The sequence below is a fragment of the Prunus dulcis genome, chromosome 4 (assembly GCF_902201215.1).
Source record: "Prunus dulcis chromosome 4, ALMONDv2, whole genome shotgun sequence".
Classification (NCBI taxonomy): Eukaryota; Viridiplantae; Streptophyta; class Magnoliopsida; order Rosales; family Rosaceae; genus Prunus; species Prunus dulcis.
Genome location: NC_047653.1, coordinates 22,257,141 through 22,278,470, shown reverse-complemented (window position 1 = coordinate 22,278,470; position 21,330 = coordinate 22,257,141). Strand labels below are relative to the sequence as shown.

Sequence of the window (21,330 nt, the reverse complement as noted above, 5' to 3'; positions counted from 1 at the left end):
CAAAAAAAAAAAATTACAGAGCATAGACAGATTACTCTGTCAAAAAAAGACAAATTACTCTGTCAGAAAAAGACAGAGCATGGACAAATTGATATATTCTTCTAACATATGTAAATTCTTTATCTTTTTCTCTATTGATCTATCATCTATTCTTCCTTACTCTGTCAAAAAAACACATAGCATAGACATATTGAGCAGCACAGACAGATTATTGAATGGAATAATCGTTCAAAAAAAAATGCAATAATATATTCTCAACTTCATAGCATATACCATTCTGATATAGGTATAAATTTCAAAGCAAAAAAAAAAAAAAAAAAAAAAAAAAAAAAAAACCCTAGACTACACAGAGGAGAGAATTTACCTTCGGCAATGGAGGTGGTTGTGGTGGCTCTTTTAGGAATACACAGTCAGAAGAGAGAGAGAGAGAGAGAGAGAGAGAGAGAGAGAAGGGATGATACCTGGCTAACGACAGATCCTGAGATCGATGAAGAAGCGGCACAGATGCTGTCGTCAAAATTTCTGAGTGCTGGATTGAAGATTTGAGGTGAGGTCTAGAAACAGAGGTGCAGGTGCAGCAGCCACACGCACAGCCGATTAGGCCAAAATAGAAGAAGGAATGAAAACTGAAATGAAGAGACTCAGTCGCGTGCGAGAGGGTTACGGAAAAGAAAAAAAAATTTTGAGGGATACGCTACAACATGTCTCACATGAAACTATTTTTTGGCCAATCAAACGACGCCACGTGTAATGTATATATATATATAAATATTGTTATCTCTTCAAAAATCCAATTTCAGAATTGGTCAAGGGTGTAGCGACGCCTTCACAGAGATGGGTTTTAGGAATTGGAAGAAGAAAGATAAAATTAGGCAACATGTTGGACCTGTTGGAAGTGTTCATAATCAATCTAGACAATATTGTGTGGATCTTATGAATCAAAAGCAACACATCCGAACAGCTTTGATAAAGCAATCAGAGCAAGCTCGTATTGATTATCGTATTTGCTTGACAGCTTCTCTTGATTGTGTGAGATTTTTATTGAGGCAAGGTCTTCTTTTTCGTGGGCATGATGAGAGTGACACTTCAAGCAACAAGGGGAATTATTTAGAGCTCTTACAGTTTCTTGCTGATCATGATGAGAAAGTGAAGGCCGTTGTGTTAGAAAATGCTCCCGGGAATCTCAAGTTAATAGCTCCAACAATTCAAAAAGATCTTGTGAATGCTTGTGCCACTGAAACTATTAAGAAAATCATCAAGGATATGGATGGTGCATTCTTCTCTTTATTAGTTGATGAATCACGTGATGTGTCAGTAAAAGAACAGATGGCGGTGGTGTTTCGTTATGTGGACAAAAGTGGGGATGTAATTGAGAGGTTTGTGGGCATTCAACATGTTAGGGATACTACATCAAACTCACTCAAGGAGGCTATTGACATATTGTTTGCAAGAGAGGAATTGAGCATTTCCATGCTAAGAGGACAAGGATATGATGGAGCTAGTAATATGAAGGGTGAGTTCAATGGTCTTAAAACACAGATTTTGAGAGAAAATCCTTGTGCCTATTATATTCATTGTTTTGCACATCAACTTCAATTAGCTCTTGTGGCCGTGACAAAGGGAAATGCTGATATTGCCACTTTCTTCACATCTTGCAATAGCTTGGTTAATATTGTTGGAGCATCGTGCAAGCGTCGTGACATTCTTAGAGATCAACTACAAAAGGATGTTACGGAAGCTCTAGAAAAAGATACTTTTCCAACAGGGCGAGGCTTAAATCAAGAAACTTGTCTCAAGCGTCCTGGTGATACACGTTGGAACTCACATTATGGTACATTACTTAGTATCATTTCCATGTTTAAATCTGTGGTGAAAGTGCTCAAATTTATTATTGAGGATGGCTCCACTGATAATCTAGGTGAAGCAAATAGGTCATTGAGAGAAATACAATCTTTTGAGTTTGTATTTCACCTATTTTTCATAAGATCTATATTGGGAGCCACAAATGACTTGTCACAAGCATTAGAAAAAAAGACCAAGATATTAGATGCAATGACTTTAGACAAAGTTTGCAAGAACCAACTACAACACATGAGAGAGAATGCATTTGAAGCCTTGCTTGATCAAGTATCTTCCTTTTGTGGCAAACATGATATTGAGGTTCCAAACATGGATGATGCATATGTAGCTCAATGGAGATCACATCGGAGAGCTCCTAGAATAACACATCTCCATCATTATCGTGTGGATATCTTTATTCAAATCATTGAGTGGCAACTTGAGGAATTAAATCATCGTTTCAGTGAGGTAAATACTGAGTTACTTCTTTGTTTGGCATGTTTGAGCCCGGATTGTTCATTCATAGCTTTTGACAAACGAAAGCTACTTCATTTTGCTGAATTTTATCCTCAAGATTTTACTCCCTGAGACCTCTTGGCACTTAAAGATCAACTTGGGATTTATATTCATCATATGCGTACGAGGAGCGATTTTTCTCAATTGAAGGGCATTGGTAGCCTTGCAAGAAAAATGGTGGAGAAAGGCTTGCATAGAACATTTAATTATGTTTATTTGCTTATCACATTAGCTTTAACTTTACCGGTTGCAACAACTTTTGTGGAGAGAGCATTTTCTGCTATGAATATTGTGAAAGGTCCACTTCGCAATCGAATGGGAGATTAATGGTTGAGTGATAGCTTACTTGTTTACATTGAGAAAGATGTGTTTATTTGTATTGATAATGACTCTATAATGCAACGTTTTCATAGTATGAAAACTCGTCGTGGACAATTGTAATGTGTTTTTTTTTATTAATTAAGAATTTTAATATTATCGTTTCATTTTTTTGGGTTCTATTTTGTATAGAATTTTTTTGCCTTCTAAACGTTGACCCCTGCAAGGAAAATTCCTAGATCCGCCACTGGTAACCAGTACCAAGATGTAGCAAAGATTCGAACAAAAAATAGGGGTGAGCAAGCCATTGGCAAAGAAGTGCTCATAGTCCAAGAAAGTAGTGCAAACTGCACTGTAATCGCATCCCCATCGAGGAAAAGCAACGAGAGCGGCAGCCGTGGAACTGAGGAGCGGAGGCATGATTGAGAACCGTCGAGGACCAATTGTAGACAAGCAGTGGACTACATCAAAATATAGGGGGGATGATGGGATTGTGGATATGAGAAGTGGAGGGTGAAGAGGAATGGTGGGTGGGGGGAGAAAGGAAAGGGAGATAGTACATATTCAGGTTTTGTAGGATTGGGCATAAAAGAAGGGAAAAAAGACAAAAAGGAAAGAAATCAAAATAAGAGGCAAGAAGCCCCAAATATGAGACATAGCTCAAGGGAAAAACACCCATTTCAAGTAGGCCTAGCATTCGTGTCACGTTTGTAGTGTTCGTATCGAGTTCGTATAAACCAGCTTTTTTTAATGGGTTAACACGACATGACACAATAAGAAAACAGGTGGAAAATGTCAAACATGAACACCACCCGTTACAATTCAGAATCACATGACATGACCCGTTTCACACTTTAAGAATTAAAAAAATTGAAAAAAGAAAAAAAAAACCATGTCCAGAACCACTGCACAACGCCCATCTTCCTCTTTTTCTCCTCCTTCTCCAATCCATAAACCTCCATTAATGACCCAACATACCTCTCCTGGGCTTAACCCAAGGGAATCGAACTATGAATATATCAATTCAAGCTCCTTTTAAAAACTGAAAAAACACTCATTAATCACATCACCCTCTCAACTTCACAAAATACCAACCCCGGATCCATAGAACTAAAATTTCACAAAACATAATAAATTAAAACCAATAAATCACAATTAGAGTTACATGATATAAGCAAATCGGCAACCCAAAAAAAGAAAAAATTGAAAGAAAAAAAAATCAACAACCAGTGAGAGAGAGGGTTCGCTTAAGGAGGAGGAGGAAGAGGGTGGCACAGAGAGAGAGAGAGAGAGAGAGAGAGAGAGAGAGAGAGAGCTATGTTTAGTTTTTGAGAAAAATAATGAAAAGACAAGAAACTTATTGAGAGAAAGATAGTGGGAGAGTCGGGGGAATAGGGGAGGAAGAGATGAAAGAGAAGAAAGAGAATGAGAAAAATAAGAAAAAAGAAGAAAGATATAAATTTACAAAAATGCCCCTGAGCTTAATGGGTTAATGGATATTCACGAATTGATACTATAAGACATGACTCGTTAGCTTAACGTGTGGCTAACGAGTCAATAGGATATCAGCACGACACGATACCCGAACCTGAATACTAATTTTTTTTGCGAATTCATGTCTTGTTAACAGGTCATGTACAATATTGTCAGATCTAATTTCGAGCAAGGATGAGCTAACAACTCTCAAGATGGGAGAGGAGAAGAAGGAGAGATCTCAGTTCTTGCTCTATATCAAGCAAAATATCTCATTTACTATCCCTCCTTGTGTACAATTGTTGCTTACAAGCTGTCATCAAAGCCAAATCATTTACAATTGGTTTTCTTCTTTTTCTTTTAAAAAAATCAATTAAGACTCTCAAGGGGCTAGTAATTTAATAAAATGAGAGTAACAATGTAAGAAATCATTACATAGAAGTAAAAATATTTAAAAGATAAAATTAAAAAAAAATTATAGCGATGTCACCTGAACTTTTAAGATTTAACTTGTCACCTTAAAAAAAAAAAAAAAAAAAAAAGAGCAAAATGTCACCATAATTTTTTTAAAAGTAAATCTATGATTTGTAAAAACATCCAATTTTCCATTTATTAATGGAGGGTAAAATAAATTCAGTTTCTTGACCGAAAAAGAGATTTCTCACAAAACAGTTATCTCCTTTCCCTTTCTCTCTGCACGTTCTTCTACCTCAGTTTCTTCTTTCCCCTCAAATTCAATGTTGGGTTCCCTTCCCTCCACTCCTGTTTGTGAGTTCGATTTGAGCATCAGAAGGAAATGCGCAATAGAATAGAAGGTTTTAATTTGTATGCATAACGGCCTCGATAAAGTCTGCAGAAACCTCCAACACTAGGACAGAATTCGCAACCTTCTCCAGCTCTATCAGGTACTTCTTCTCTTTTTCCCTCTTCTGTGCTTTTATTCATTCATTTGCTTATTTTACACTATTGAGAAACTTATGATTACAGGAAAATCGATTATATGCAAAGGGATGTTCATTAGTTTTTTTTTTTTTTTTTTGGGGGCCCTGATTATAGAATTTATTAATATTCACTCAGTAATCATGTACATAGCTTAAAATTTCAAGTGGCATTCCTCAAACTTCCACATTTCTCCACGGAATCTCTGATTTTCCAGCTCTGTCCAGGGACTAGGTTTCCGTGCGATTGAGAATGAAGACTGAGGCGAGTGAGAGTCAGAGCAATTGCTCGTCTTCAACCGAGGTACGCATTGAGCAACGTGTTGTCATGCAAAAGTTAATATTTGGTATATTCAATGCTCCATTTGATTCAATTTCAACAGGTAGAATCCGGTTCACAAGGCAAGTCAGAGAAAGACTGTGAAATGGAGATGAGTTCCAAAAGCTCCGATCCTGCAATCTGGGAAGAAATTGAGCTTTCCGAGAGGTCAGTTTTGCTTTAATTTCATTACCCATTTTATAATCCAATACTATCTCCTATTCTGTCTCCAATTGTTTATTGTGATAATTTTCAGCTACCTTGTTTGCTCAATGTATGAGGAGGCAGCGTCATCAGCCTCCTCTATTTTGAAGCGTCTTTCTAAACATGGTGAAGACCTTGAAGCCACAGACCATTTCGAATTGTATGACATGTTGGAATCGGCTGGTATGGTGCTTGTCCAATCCTTAAGAGAACTTGGAAGGTATGTCCATCTATTCTTGTAAGGGTAGCTTCAATCTTTGTGGAATTGATTGATTGCACCGCTGAAAATATCTAAAATCACATTTTTACTCCTTTCATTGTGTATGTTAAATTCTTTTTCAGTCTTTTCCTTTATGTAATTTCTATATATTATGCAATCACTTCAGAATTGATGTAAATTACTATGGCTGAGATTTTTATAAATTTCCAGGGAAGTTAATGATTTAGTGGGCTTTATATTAGTTCAAAAGTAATGTGTTCTTTGGAATACATTCATCCGGCTGTTACCCAACTGCAGATTCTTTGTTATTTTAAAATTCTATTCTATTTCAACTGCTCATTGATTGTTTATCTTTAAGAAATTCTCCTAGTTATCCTTTTTCATAATGAATGTGACTTAATTTGGGTTGATGCAGGACATCAGAAATTCTGCACGAGCTCAAACTATTATTTGCTTTTGTTCCTACTATTCCTGTTCAAGTTCTTCTCACTGGGTACTCTTATCTCCTGCTCAAGTTATCTTTATTCGGATTCTTTGTTTGATAAGTATTTAAAATGCCTTTTGAAAGTTTATCGATTTCATATTGTTTGATTCTAAAAGCATCATTGGAAATTGTGGTTTTCAAAATTTCTGTCTGAATTTGTTTTTCAGGATATGTTTTTATATATCAGAAGGGCACTCTCTTGGTGTTCAAGAATTTCTGGAAGAGTTCCTTAGCAGGTGGACTTTTGTCGATGAACAATATGTTCTTGTTGGTACAGAAGAAAATGCAGATTATACGGAAAAATGTGATGGGCCTTTTCTCTTGGGAGTTGATAAGTATCTAGAAGTTGTTGAGGTCTATGTTCTGAAACTTCTGGGAACCATTTTGAATGATGTTGACCTTGCACGCTCTTGGGTCGAGAATGCTAAATTACCTGAGGACAGAAGACAGGTAAATAATCTACTCCTCATATGTTTGATTCTGTACCATGAGAATTAATTGAAGTGGTATTATTGGTTAAGTTCACTCTATGTCTATAAAAATTTCACCCTTCTTTGCCTTTTGTTTTATTTTTAGAAGGCCTTTCTTTGTGAAATTGGAGACAAAAGCTTGTTGTGGGGTTTAGATTCTCTTTCTGAGTGAGGTTTCCCATATGGTATTGTACCACAAATAGCAGTCTCATGCTAGAGAAACTCTGTTGTCTAGATATGGTTTGACTGAGATTCAGAAGACACTGTCTCTACAATGTTAGAAGGGCAACGCCTTTCTGTCTGCTGACAGGGTCTTTAGACACACACAAGTACATAAGACATTTTCTGGTTGAACTTAGTGCTTGAAAAATGAGCTTTTTCCTTATAACAAGTTGAAATCATGTTGCGTATCCTATTCTTTGTACCACGCCACTGAATTTCGCAAGACACTCAGTGGTCCAACCCCACGCTGTCATCAAATTTAATTTCGGTATTCTTACACATTTTTCCTGGTACTCATATGCGGTAATTGAGTAGCATATTTCTTTTTCGATAAAGTGAAAAGGTCATGTGGTTTTAAATTATTTGAGAACTGGAAACCGTCCAAATAAATGCAAAACCTTTCACTTTTTATATTAATTTATTTATGGGAGTACTAGGTCTCTGCCATTTTTGCATGGTGAGTAGCACTCCTTATTGAGTACAAGTATGGCTTACTCACTTATTGAAGAAGTTTTCTTCCCATGTGATATGACACTGTCCTTTAACTTCTTTCTTTTCTTGAATTATTGACATATTGCTAAGTTGCGTTATTTAACTTAATTTAAAATGGTATATTCAGTTTATCGAATTTTTAGGTTAAAAGAAATTGATACCACTTCAGTTTCTTCCATGTGTTTTCCTAGGTACTTCTTAGAAGATTACACTCACTGCATTCTGTTAAAGCCACTAATTCCTCACAAGGTACCTTCTCATCTTTGCTGGTGGACGACAATGAAGCTCATTCGTCATGTTTGCAGCAGATAACTGTGCCAGACGGATATCCAAAAAACAAATACCCTCCAAGGGGAGACACTGCTAAGAACCAAGCAGTTTTTAATTTATCTAAAAGATTGGAACCATGTTTCTGGTGGTTCCGTACCATCACTCTGAAATTTGGAAGTGCTCAGGTGGTAATATCTAATGGAAAGATTGTCCTGGGCTTCTTGATTCTGCTCATATATTATGTTTTCCGGAGGAAACAAGCTAGCATAAAGAGGTGAGATATTCTCTCTTCATAGTCAACATGTATGTATTCAATGTCCATGGTCTTGATATTGGTTCCATTCCCTCTAGTCATCATCTCAGATAGTTGCCGCCTAGACATGGGTTAGCTTCTGTATGGTAAAACAAACATGTTTGCATGAAATTAGTCAATATCCTTATTTTGGTAATGGACCTGTTGTCTGAAATTAATCAATAGCCTTTTTATGTTTCTCGCTGCTCTGATAATGCTGTGGTCACTGCCTGGGTGGACAGTTCAGTAATTTTTTGAATAACAAAGGTCACTTTAACTTGTTACTTCTATACTTCTTTTAGTTACGAACGCTGATTATCTGCACTCAACTGGTTGCCCCTCTTTCCCTTGTGCAAAATTGACTAGTGAATTGGATGACACATTGACACCTCATTAGCCATACAAAATTGTTAATGATGCTGGATAATTGTTTGAAATTATTTAGATGACAACAAACAAGCGGAGACTATCTGTCAGTGTCTCATGTGGATATGGATGATTCACATGATATAGAATAAAGAATTGAACTTGATAGGATAATACTGAAAATGTGTTCATATCTGATTCGTAGGACCTTTTTGAATTTGAGTTCTCCAAAGGACACCACTTGTGTCCACCCATGCTTAATACTTCATTTGGAAGCTTGAAGAGAATCACCTTCATTTATGTTAACAGGAGAGCAGAGTTACTCAGGTGTTAATATTGTTTGCAAAGAAATTTTTACAAGGTTAATATTCCAAAATAGCTTTGATATATATTAATTATTCTCAATGAAAACTTATGCTCAAACCACAGATATCTATGTTATATTTTACATTGTATAAATCCAAAAGACTCATTACAATTCAGCATGTCTGGATTTGTAGGAGTTGGCTGTTGGACACATTGTGTGCACGTAGACACACAACACTAATGTCCGTATGCATGATTGATTTGAATGCTTATTTATCGTAACACCCCCATGTAGAATTGGAATGGTGTTTTGGTGTGACATCATGATATTATATCAATGACTGATGCGTCACTTGTTTACTGAATATATATATGTTACTTGTTCAGTTTTGTTTTTTGGTTTTCCTAAATGGAGAATGCACTGGTAGACTTTACTGATTTGATGTTTAAATTATTATGTTTCATTCAGAATTGTTCGGAGACAAACTTTATCAATGAAGAATGCTCTGGTAGACTTGTGGCAGCTTGCATTTTCATACCAGGTGAATCCTTTAGCTGCTGTTCAACCTCTCGCGGCTGCAACAAGGTCAGGCCAGTGATAAAGTTTTAGACATTCTCCATTGAGGATTCTTTGCTATAACAACCAACCGCCAACAGCAGAACATTCTCTTCTGTGAAAATGCAATAAGTATGAAAAAATCCTGGTAAGAGTGCTATTAGTATGCACCAAATTCGCAGTGATTGTGCTATTTTACCAGTGCAATATAGCTTCTGACGTTGGATTAGTAAACCATGTTTTTGCTGTTTTGTTTTGGTTGGGTTTTTATTGGTCACATCACATGTAGATTTAATGTTCTTTTTTTAGTTCGTTTCAAAGATGAATTGCAGTTTTCAATTAATGAAACATTATACATAAGCCAGCAACATAAAGAAAGAAAGAAAATCGAATGGCATTTACTGAGTTGAGGCAAATGACCGGTTGTACAATTAGTCTGAATTGTTGATAGCTATAAACTCTTTTCGCTTTGGATAATCCTGAAAACTGAGAATAATTCCTACTTAGATCCAATTTTATAAACTCAAAAACAGATTTTAAGTTCAAAACCACAAAAACCCTTTTGGTAGGCCCATTTTTAAAAACTCAAAAACACCCCATTACTAAAAACAAAAAAAATCTCTCTCTCTCTCTCTCTCTCTCTCTCTCTCTCTCTCTCTCGTCTTAATCTCTCCTCCCACTGTCCACGCTATCTCTCTCGCATCTTAATCTCTCCTCCCTCTCTCCATGCTATCTCTCTCACGTCTTAATCTCTCCTCCCTCTCCTTTCTTTTGTAATTTCAATTTAGGAATCTAGGATTTTTGATTTTATGATTTTAATTTCAGTTTTTTAGATCTTAAAAATAATTTGGAGTTCAATACCAAATAAGTTTTTAAATCTTAAAATTACTATTTTAAAATTCATATTTTAAAATAATAATAATAATTTTTTAAGTAGGATACCGAATAGGGCCTTAATGCTCTCTTTGTTTTCTAAAAATATAATTGGGTTGTGCTAATATGGATTCACGTTCACTCCGATTCCAAGTTAGTAAAGATGCTCTGCCGTGAGATGTGATCCCAGCAAGTAGAGTCGCGTTGAACTGAATGTTGATGACATGGAGGCGTGAACAAAACAAAACAAAGGTTTTCACCTCCAAGTCCAACCCACTTAAAGACGCAAAAGCAACCGCGTTTATATCAGCAGCACTCACCTCATGTGGCCCAAAGAAAAATAAAAAGACCAATTCAACAAGAACATCAAAAGGTACCTTGAAAATAAAAAAACAATAATGATAATGTACGGTTTGGATTTTAGATGTCGTGCAACTCTCAAGGCCAGCCATACAGATCCCTAATAAGTGCCCCACCCCCAAAACACACGGTATTTCAATCTGCCAGTCAAGCTTCTTGCATGAATAAAATAGACCCAACCAACTAACTTTTTATAATTAATTATAATATTAGTGTCACTAAAATCCAAAACCTCACAAAATAATGAAAGTTTACACTAATTGCACCTCAAGCAAAGCGATTGAGTTTTGTAAGTGTGATCTTTAAATTGTGATTTAGGAAATTAACAGTAACGATTATAACATGCGTATAGTGAAGATTTGTTAAGAGAATTTCACTAATAAGCTCATCTTATTATAAAATAAAATAAAAGATATTTAGTTATATACCCATTCTAATAATATAGATAAATCCTACACTATTTAATTTCTATTAAAAAAAACTTGAAAAATGACAGCGGGCCCTATTGAATTTAATTTTGATTATTAAATTACTTTGATGCTCTGTTAAGTGTTTTGGGTTTTTTTTATATGAGGTTTTGGGGTTGAGTTTGTTTTAAGAAATCAATGTAAGTTTTGTAATTTAAAAAAAGTTAAAAGTCTTTTTGTTATGTTGTAAATGAGCATTGGGTGTGTCCATTTCATATAAATTTTTTTTAATAATTTAAATTCCTATATTAGGTATAATAGGGAATCTCCCCTATAAATAAATAATAAAAAAAAGAAAAAAAGCACTTGTTTATTTCAACCCTTATAAAAGTACCGCGTATAGGCACGAAATTGCATTAACACTCTGGTTGGCTTAAAGACCCCAAAGAAGAAGAAGAAGCGAATCACTCGGTCAGTCCATGGATACCGAAGCTTCGCCGTAACTCTCTCTCTCTCTCTCTCTCTCTCTCTCTCTCTCTCTCTCTCTCTCTCTCCTGTAATTTCCAACCTGCATGAATAATGAATTTGATCATGACCAAGAAATTTTCTTCGGAAATATTTGAACAAAAAAGGGAAGACTTTGATTAGTTAATTAATCATATTCATATATACTTATATATTTTCATGCAGGTTTGAGAGCAGCGAGATGGTGGCAAGTTTCTTGGCCTCGACGCCTTTGCTGAGCGAGGCATGGAAGCTATGCAGCGTAGCCAACACGGCGGCCGCTGCTCCATACGGCGGCTTTGTACCCCACCAAATCGGAGATGTCTGTTACTTTGCCTTTTCCAGTAACGGAATTATGACATCATCACTATCACCACCACCATCATCATCAGAAGAAGAAGAATATTCGAGATGCAGCAGGAATCTGGTGGCGTTGGGCAGCGCTGGCCACGGCCTTTTTTCTCCATTAACCAATAATAATGGAGAGGAAGAGGCCGTCATGGTGCATGCAGGGCTGCTCAATCTCTTCCTGGGCTGCTTCCCAGCTGTCCAAAGCCAGGTCAGATAATTGATATCATTCATGCATTTCTTTTTCTTTTTTTACTTTTTGTTAGTTGTCTTGCGCCCCAGGCAATCGCTAGTTATAATATCAGCCCTTTTTCTTGTGTTCTATTCTACTTTTTATATACTAGACAGTTATTACTGGGAAAGAATAGTTTTTTTTTACAGATAGTCCCATTCGAACATGATATTTTATATAAAAACTCTTACAACGCTTCTTTGTAGGAAAAAAAAACCTCTCAATTATTGTCATTTTCTAATTAGTTCTTAGTGTGTTATAATTTTTTGATTTGAAAGTACACGATGGAGTTTTTCCAATCTAAAATATTGGACTTGAAGGAAATTTTTTATTTTTATTTTTATCTTTATAAATAAAATGTAATGTTAGAATGAACCTATTTGTGAAATCCCGAGAGAAAAAGGTAAGAGTAGTGGAACAAAATATGGACATTATTGTTGCATATTATATGCTAATAATCAATGATAAATGTCTAATAAGAAATCATAATTATATTTAAAATTTGAATAAAGGGCCTTTGATTGGTTTAACTGCAAATACAAGTCAAGTATTTGTTCATAATAATAGTTAGTCAAGTCAATAGTTTAGTAATGGTGGTATTTCGCTTTCATTTGTTCTTTATTTGACAAGATTAATAAATAAATAAACAAAATACAGAAGCAAAAACAACTTCGCTTTCTGAATATTGCTTAAATATTCTGAATTTCTTTCATATTGCCCACGACTCTTTTCAAAATAACCTCCTTTTCCAACCCCTTTTGTACTCCTGCGTGCATCGGCTGCTGCTGGTCAAGAAACAACAAAAATATTTCAAAAAGTTATAAATCTTTCTACTCATTTCCAATGTTTTCACCCAAATTCAAAAGTGATATTTTAGGCTATGATTGTTATCTTAGAAAAAAAACAAACAAACAAACACAAACTTTTAAGCATGTAGTGACGACGGCCAGGATGCAATTCAATATTTCTGATTGGGAAAATTTCTACAACGAGCAGTCGTATTTTTGTGCTTATCTCTTTTCTCATGTAACTTGATTACTTTTACGAGAAAAATCGACACAAGAAAGCACACACATGATATTTTGAGATAAGGAGAGTTAATCTTAGCCAGATATTAAGTGCCACATGAAAATATTCTCTCTGCATGCCAACTACCAGACAGACTTGATTTCAATTGTGTACGTCAAAAGTTCTATTTCAAGTCATGGATTTGCTTGGTCTTTGAAGTATAAATTGGAACTCGTTTAAGCATGTTTTTTTTTTTAATGATTGGTGTTCACCAAAACACAAAATTAGCAAGAATATTTTTTTTCTTTGATACAAGCAATATTAAGAGAAGATGAATCGAACCGAAGACCTCGAATGGTTAACTTCAGCTACAAACCCTTATAGCAAGAATCTTTAATAAGCAAAAGCTAAAAGCAATTTTAACAAAACTTCATTTTAAGTTCCATGTAATCACTTTAACTTATATCTCCCTGGCAATTTTTTGTTACATTTATATGTTGATTAGGTCTGTTTAGTGAGAGAAAATAATTTACTTTAATTAGCTAGAATTAGAATTATTGTTTGAACCTGGAATTGTGGTTGGAGGCTTTCCTGCGTGTTTGGCTGGTTGTTGCATTATTTGACAAAAAGAACAATTCGTACCAACGAACAAAAAGCAAATTTAGAAGACGTGTTGACTAGATTGCTTTCCCACTGCCAAAATCTTTCGTCAACAAATTGCCAAAAATAAATTATATTTCTTTCTATGACCAAAATTAAGAAAAATTAAATTATTTATTCTTACAATAAATACATCTGGAGTCTCTTAGAGTATATCTAGTGGTGAGGTAGCCTTGTTCTAGTACACCCTAACAAAATTTACTTTATAATTAGTTTATTTATAACATTTATTATTATCTTTTGTTCAAATGAAAGACTTCGTTAGGGTGACTTAATGGAACCCAAAAATTCTATTTTTGGACACACTCTTTACACCTACATACGATTTTAGACATGTCGGGCCCAATTCTTAGACATGTCCACCAACAAGATATTATGTCCTTTAGAAAGTCACCCTGCAAATGAATGACCTTCAAGATACTCTGAAGTAGTATGGTTTTGTACTCAACAAACCACCTCCACATTTTCTGCTTTTTCATATTACCATTTACATCTGACCTTACATAATTTGTCTTACTATACTTGCAAGGCTCATATTCACCGTTTCTCTTAGATGCAAGTGTTACTCGAGGTCTCTTCAACCTCTTGCTCTCACCTTCAGAATTAGACCTTCTAATAACAGTTATGATATTATTCATCTTTCCTTGTGCACGAGTCTATCTAATTAAGGCATTTTTACTTTTGAATATGTATACATAATACTCATGTTATTTGAAATTAAAATGTTAAAATTTAATGCCACGTTATTGATATTAAAAATGATTCCACAAACAAAACAAAACAAAACATTTAAAAAAAAAAAAAAAAAAAAAAGAGATACTAAAAATGATTACCTCATAATTTGTGAATTAATTATTGTAGTTCATTATACATTATGTTCCAATATTGCTGACTTCACTAGCGGCGTCACTTTCTTTTTGTTCATTTAATAGGAAAAAAATAAAAATATCTTGAATTAAATTTGTGGTTGACAACAACTTACTGAAATAACTAATATATTTTGGTGGGTCAGATACAACCGAACTCTATTTTATTTTTTTGGTGAAACAACATCAAAATTTCCTACTAATTGTTCCGATTTCAAAACAACGACTTCATTTTGTCAAATTTTGTTAACAAATTTGGCACATGAATGACATATGTGAGACTAATCGAAGGTTTTAGAGGTGTAAAAGTGTATCACATGTTCCCATTAAAAAATGGACAAAATAAGTCATTTTCCTTAAATTGCAACTAGGCCAAATAACATTTTTAGTTCCGTAATTTTCGACTTTGGTCCATATTATTTGAATTTTGGCAATTTCAATCTTGTAGTTTGATTTGACTTGCAATTAATTCATAATCCTGTTGTCAAACTAATAGATGAAATCAAAATGTGAGGGAACTTTTGTCTCCACAAAACATTTGCAATCAACCCAAAACATAAGAATTCTGTTTATTTTTCTTAGCAATGTTAGACTTGTAAGACTTGATTGGTAACTCTTAAGAAACTATAAGTCTAATATTCCCAAAATTGAAACGAGGAGGATCAAAGTGGAAAATAAGCCAAGCCACAAAAACCGAAAATGTGACTTGGCCTTGCAACAACTAGTAAACCACATGCCTAGAATCATGAAAACTAAAACTAGAGGGATCAAACTGGACATAGATTTGTGATTTGCCATCAAAATCAAAGTAAATGGATTAACTTGTCCACTTTGATTTAGCTTTCTAATTGTAACATTGATTAGTAGGATACAATTAATTAATGCTCCAAAAAATTAATATATGGTGGTGGCTGGTGCAGATGGTGGAAGTAACAAAGAATAGCAAGTCCATTGTCATCACAGGCCATTCTATAGGAGGAACAACTGCCTCACTCTGTGCTCTTTGGCTCCTCTCCTACCTCCAATCTGTCTCCTCTTCCCATTCAGTCCTCTGCATTACCTTTGGTTCACCATTGCTTGGCAATGAGTCCCTTTCCCGAGCAATCCTCCGAGAAAGATGGGGTGGCAACTTTTGCCATGTGGTTTCCAAGTACGACATCATGCCGAGGCTACTCTTTGCTCCGTTGGCATCATGCACCACCCAACTGCATCTCTTAATGCAACACTGGACTGCTCCTCAGTTCGGAAATCTTGGTGTGCAGCTTGGAGACGAAGCAAATTTAGCTGAACTGTTTCTGTTTGTCGCCGCTCATTTGCAAGTGGCATCGGAAGCAGGGGAAGAGAGAGCAACTAGTTCTTACTGCCCATTTGGGAACTACTTGTTTTGCTCACAAGAGGGGGCTATCTGTGTGGACAATGCAGCATCTGTCATCAAGATGATGTACTTGACGTTTATTGCTGGTAACCCCAGTTGCTGTATTGAGGATCATCTCAAGTACGGAGAATATGTTGGCAAGTTTTGTTCACAGTTTTTGAACAAGAGAAGCTTCATGCAAGGGGAGCTTCCTCAGTCAAGCTGGGACGCAGGGGTTGCATTGGCATTGCAGTCCTTGGGAATAAGTGGGCAGGTACTAACATTTCACCGTCATTCTCCAATTTATTTAACCTTTTTTCCGTCCATTCATCTCTTGTCGAATGAATTTCAGGAATCAGCTTCAGAACCTGCGAAAGAGTGCCTAAAGATAGCGAGGCGATTGGGACGTACACCAAACCTCAAGTGTGCTGATTTAGCTGTTCGGCTCTCCAGGATCACACCTTACAGAGCTGAAATAGAATGGTACAAGGGATCCTGTGATAAGTCTGATGAGAAACTAGGGTACTACGACGCCTTCAAGCAAAGGGGCACCTCAAAAAGGGGTCACAAAGTCAACATGAACCGCCACAAACTTGCTGCATTTTGGAATGGCGTGATTGAAATGTTGGACAAAAATGAGCTGCCTCACGATTTTCACAGGCGAGCAAAATGGGTGAATGCTTCCCAGTTTTACATACTCCTGGTAGAGCCACTGGAGATTGCTGAGTATTATAGGTCTAATATGCACCTTGTCAAGGGTCATTACTTGAAGCATGGAAGAGAGAGGAGGTTCGAGATATTCGACAGGTGGTGGAGGGAGAAGAGGGTTGATGAGGAGAAAAATAGTAAGAGAATCAAATTTGCAGGTTTGACTCAGGATTCCTGCTTTTGGGCCAAGGTGGAGGAAGCTAGAGAATGTGTAGCTCATGCTAGAAGCGAGAGTGATGCAAGCAAGCAGGCTTTGCTGTGGGATAGTATCAATAAATTTGAAATGTACGCAGCTAGACTGGTGGAAAGAAAGGAGGTCTCCGAAGACGTTGTAGCCAAGAATTCAAGCTACAAAAAATTCTTGGAGGAGTTGACAGAATTGAGATCCGCGGTACATCCATTCTGGACTACTAAACAATTTCCAAGTCTTTGAGGTGGGGAAGTAGTTCCCTAGTTTGCATTCTGGACATGCATGTTTAAAGATTGCTGCTTTTAACTCTGTACTTGACTTGCTTAACTTGTTCTTAAATTTAACTATGGCATGAATTCTTCCGGAATAATTCATATGTTTGTGTGTGTGTGTGTGTGTGCCTGTGTATACAGAGTCGGCAACATAAGCATTTGTTCTGTCGCATAAATTTGCCCTTTATATAAATAATGCCCTAGGCAACAAATGGGGGATTGCTTACTGATTCTAAATTTGGAATGCAATGAATGGACATAGATGCAAGAAAACAAAATGCTAGAAGCCGTAGAAGGGAAACTTTGAACCTACTACTTCAAACTTGTGAATAAGTTTATACCTTTCCATTATCAGTATCAATGTTTCTAACAGGTCCTGTGAACCATTTCCTTGCATCCAACACCCACCAAAGCATTATCAGACCCAAACCTACACTCAAAGCAACAGGTGCATAATTGAATGTATCCCAACTAATTGGGTAGTAAGTGGGGAGGAGGAAGACTGAACAGGTATAACAAATCCACAGGAAGGCAACAAAGCAAATTGGCCTTCTTGCTTTCCCCAAATAAAATGGCCCAGGTTTGAAGTTCTTCTCGGCCATTACCATTCTTGCAAAGATTGGAACTGCATATCCTCCTACCCATCCAATTGTGCATATGGAAGTTATTGCAGTGAAGACTACATTAACTTTCAAGATTGGAAGTCCAAGGAGAATGCTGATGGCTGCACAGAGCCAAACTGCATTGGAAGGAACTTTGTGTTTTGGGTGCAATTTTTGCCATACGGATGAAAATGGAATCCCTTTGTCTCTTGATAGAGCATATACCTGAAAATACCCTAAACCGTAAACAACTTTTTTGGCGGTGCCAGACCAAACAGATTACTTTTGTAAATCTAGGATTAAGGTGCTGTTCTCAGCAAGTGAAGGTATAAATGCTGTTTTAGGAGTAAAAAGGAAAAGTCTATTTACCACTCTGGCAGCACTAGTAGTAATTGAAAGCCCGCCAAAGAAGAATGAACCCCAAATTATGAACAGTAAAATGATTGCTCCAGCGGAACTATTGTACCTCCCATGAAAAGCATCATAGAGTATTTGAGCTGGCACAAACGTTCCAGCAGTCTCATTGGTCGGATCATATAGGTAGCTAAAATCCTGAGTGAAAAGTCACAGAAAAAGAATCAGTTTAATAATATTCCAACAATAAAAAGCACTTACAACAATCGATTTATGCTTTAATCGAATTCCATGAAAGATTGTCATATCAGAAAAAGAAAAACTGCACAAAGACTGAGGGAAGGATTGCCAGAATAAAGAATACAATGATTATTTTCACTGCTTGGGGTTGAAATGGTTAGCGCAAACTCTAAAAACTCTACTAGTTTCTGCCATCGCATCGGCGGACTATGGAACTATAGAAGTCTACTACACATGTGAAATTAATTTTTCACTATGGACAAATTAACATTTGACTTCATTTTGTGCACTTTCAAAACAGAGGAATGAAGGCACTCTGCACACTAATTAGCAGAGGCCTTAAAAGTAATTTGGATTCTCAAATAGGTGCCCGCTCTACCAGAATTGCAATAAAATTAGGCTTTGCCTCATACCTGAATGCTGAAAGTAAGGGCCAAGATGTATGCCCACCCAAACACTGATATGATACCAATGCTAGATAGAATAGCAATAGGACCATTCTTGTCTGCACCTTTGGTTTCTTCTGTCAGATGTGCTGCAGCATCATATCCATATAATGAATACTGACTAACAAGAAATGATAGAATCACTGCATAAGGCTTGCTTGATATCCCAGTTCTCTCAGGGGCCACGTTGAAATTTGTGAACACATATGATGCAGACTGTGTAGTCAGTGCTACAAGGGGAAGCATTATCACAATAACCGCCCCCCCAATGACCTGCGAAACAAAAAATCGCTGCTTTAGTCCACGGTAGATAAAGCGAAATTGAATGAACAAGTAATGTAAATGAGGCATACTGCAAATATACATGGAAGGCAGATTGGAAATATTGAAATGGATTCAATGTTCATAGCACCTTTTTGTTCTCCATCTATGTGCATTTTCTGAGTGCTTTCTAAACAGGCCTTGAATTAGTTGATGATTAACTATTAATTACACCCACGCATCGTGCATGATATATGATACTTAAGGTAAGTAAACACATTTTACACACACCTGCCTGGGGAGGAAGTGTTGAGGTTCAGCAATTGAAACCAAAGTAGTTTCTCTTTTGTAAATGTGGTTTACATATGCATATGTAGACGTATCCTAATTTGGACCCACTGCATTTGGCTTGGAATGAAAAAACCAAAGGAACATATCTACAGGGCTTCTTTGGAAGTTTGATCATATTCATATATCAGTTTTCTAAATTTTCTCTTCATCCACATAGTAGGGAGTATGAACTTTCTGTACATGTACAAAACCAACACACTTAATGGGAATATGTAAACCCTCCATAGAGTTTATTCATAAAGGTAGAATTAGCACCTTTTGACATTAACATGGTATCAATCACAGTACAAAATAGTGACTTAAAACAGAATCATAATATACCACTTTCCCACAAAAAAACTATAAAAAAAGCAGGCAAGAAACCAAAAGATGATTTTACCTGCCACCATATTGATATTATGTCAATAAACGCAATTACTTCTAGTGCAAATGTGTTGAGAAATGCCCATATAAGAGTGAGGCCAATGTACATGCATAAGAACAACCATTTTGGTGCAAGATAGCCTCCATCCTTATTTGTTCCAGTGCACAATAAAATGATACTTTGCAGTGTTTGTGATCCTGCATATGCCTTTCAAATCAAGTTTAAAGTGTTTAGGTCAAAATTCAACATATATATACATATCACTAATTTCTTCTTTCAAAATGAAAAGATTAGTACCTGAGTACCGATGCCGGCAATGAGCCCTATGCTCTCAAGCCAAGCACAGCACCATGATGCCAATGGACCCCATTTGGGGCCAGCTAAATGGGCAGCCCAGAAGTAAAGAGAACCTGTAGTCTGTTTCGCAAGTCAACAACTTAATTTACTGCCTCTAAAATCTAACAGAGCAAGCAAAATATGGCTGGAATAAAAATTTATTATATTCATCTTGTAGCAGGGAATTATTTCCATTCTCCCGCAACTGATCATAGTGCAATATTCTCACTCAAAACATACTTTCTAAGCAGGAAACAAATTGTTCTAGTGGGACAATCCTCTTAACATGTTTCTTAATTAAACTAATAATTCATTTTTGTCATATTAAACATGCTTATTCGATAATGAACAATGGTTAGAATTTGAAGCGCAGAATGGGATGAAAGAAATCTCCATCTCCGTGGTAGTTTATTGAGAGTAAAAGTAGGATAGGCGAACACATACTCGATAATATATAAAAAAGGAATTAGAAGTGAGAAGTGGCAAACCGGGAAAGAGGAGCAGATCTCTGCCATGGCAATTCCTACAAACCAGGTGAAAAATGATACCACCACCCATCCCCACACAAGGCTTGCAGGACCTGCATATGCAAGGCTTGAACCATACAAGGGAGTAATTCCAGTGAAAAGTGTCATCGTGGAGAATGATATTGCAAGAGTTTTGAACAGAGTCTGCAGAAAATCAAGTATCCAATCCACAAAGCTCAAGTTAATATGATAATCAAACATAACATGAAATCAAATAAAAAAATTACCTACCATCTCTCTTCTGAGTTCTTGCTTGTAACCAAGCTCATTAAGGCGCTTTTCTCCTGAATCCATCTCTTGGATTCTTGATGCATCTACTTGGTTGTGTACCATTTTAGCTCAAAATTAAATTAGCAGCTTATAAATATGCAACTGGGTTTTATACAACGAAGAGAGAGAGAGAGAGAGAGAGAGGGAGAGAGAGACTCAAGCAAACTAGCGTAAACCTTGTACTCAATGCCACTAGTTTTTTTTAAAGGTTTACATGACTTTAGGTGATGATGCACGTAAGCCTCAAACAGTTGCCATGTTTGAAAATTCGTCATTAAACAATTCAACATGTAAAATAACGGCCCAATTTTAAATTTTCTCATGCTCTCCCCATTCCCCAGCTCACATTCACACTTCTATTCTCTCTGTCTCCCTCTGTACTCATCATCCTACACCCCCTACCCCGTCTGACTTTTCTAATTGTCTATTCCTCAAACAGGTCAATCATTTTCTTTCTCCTTAAGTTTACTGTTTTATTGGATGTCATGTCTGAACAAAATTACTTGACTTTG

General features: G+C 36.3%; 4 protein-coding genes across 5 annotated transcripts; 3 read left to right on the top strand and 1 right to left on the bottom strand.

The window, feature by feature from the left end:
• Window positions 1-834: 834 nt before the first annotated feature.
• On the top strand, window positions 835-2,427 carry LOC117625618 (zinc finger MYM-type protein 1-like). The gene has a single exon (XM_034357150.1). The coding sequence runs from the start codon at window positions 835-837 to the stop codon at window positions 2,425-2,427; it is 1,593 nt and encodes a 530-aa protein (XP_034213041.1).
• Window positions 2,428-4,807: 2,380 nt separating this feature from the next.
• Window positions 4,808-9,536, top strand: LOC117624741 (protein APEM9). Of its 2 annotated transcripts, XM_034356167.1 has the most exons (8): window positions 4,808-5,051; window positions 5,313-5,388; window positions 5,468-5,571; window positions 5,660-5,827; window positions 6,243-6,320; window positions 6,479-6,761; window positions 7,687-8,039; window positions 9,199-9,536. In XM_034356167.1, exons 2-8 carry the CDS (start codon window positions 5,338-5,340, stop codon window positions 9,326-9,328), a joined length of 1,167 nt encoding a protein of 388 aa, XP_034212058.1. In that variant the 5' UTR covers window positions 4,808-5,051; window positions 5,313-5,337; the 3' UTR covers window positions 9,329-9,536. The 2 variants fall into 2 exon arrangements, with proteins under 2 accessions (XP_034212058.1, XP_034212059.1); XM_034356168.1 differs by lacking the exon at window positions 6,243-6,320.
• Window positions 9,537-11,309: 1,773 nt separating this feature from the next.
• On the top strand, window positions 11,310-17,169 carry LOC117626042 (lipase-like PAD4). Its single transcript, XM_034357678.1, has 4 exons — window positions 11,310-11,424; window positions 11,616-11,988; window positions 15,464-16,171; window positions 16,250-17,169. Exons 1-4 carry the CDS (start codon window positions 11,405-11,407, stop codon window positions 17,036-17,038), a joined length of 1,890 nt encoding a protein of 629 aa, XP_034213569.1. The 5' UTR covers window positions 11,310-11,404; the 3' UTR covers window positions 17,039-17,169.
• Window positions 17,170-17,177: 8 nt separating this feature from the next.
• LOC117626043 (amino-acid permease BAT1 homolog) lies at window positions 17,178-21,064 on the bottom strand. The gene is made up of 7 exons (XM_034357679.1): window positions 20,780-21,064; window positions 20,510-20,692; window positions 19,983-20,102; window positions 19,701-19,892; window positions 18,677-18,982; window positions 18,039-18,221; window positions 17,178-17,894 (listed from the first exon to the last, which is right to left on the bottom strand). Exons 1-7 carry the CDS (start codon window positions 20,879-20,881, stop codon window positions 17,403-17,405), a joined length of 1,578 nt encoding a protein of 525 aa, XP_034213570.1. The 5' UTR covers window positions 20,882-21,064; the 3' UTR covers window positions 17,178-17,402.
• Between the last annotated feature and the right edge of the window lie 266 nt (window positions 21,065-21,330).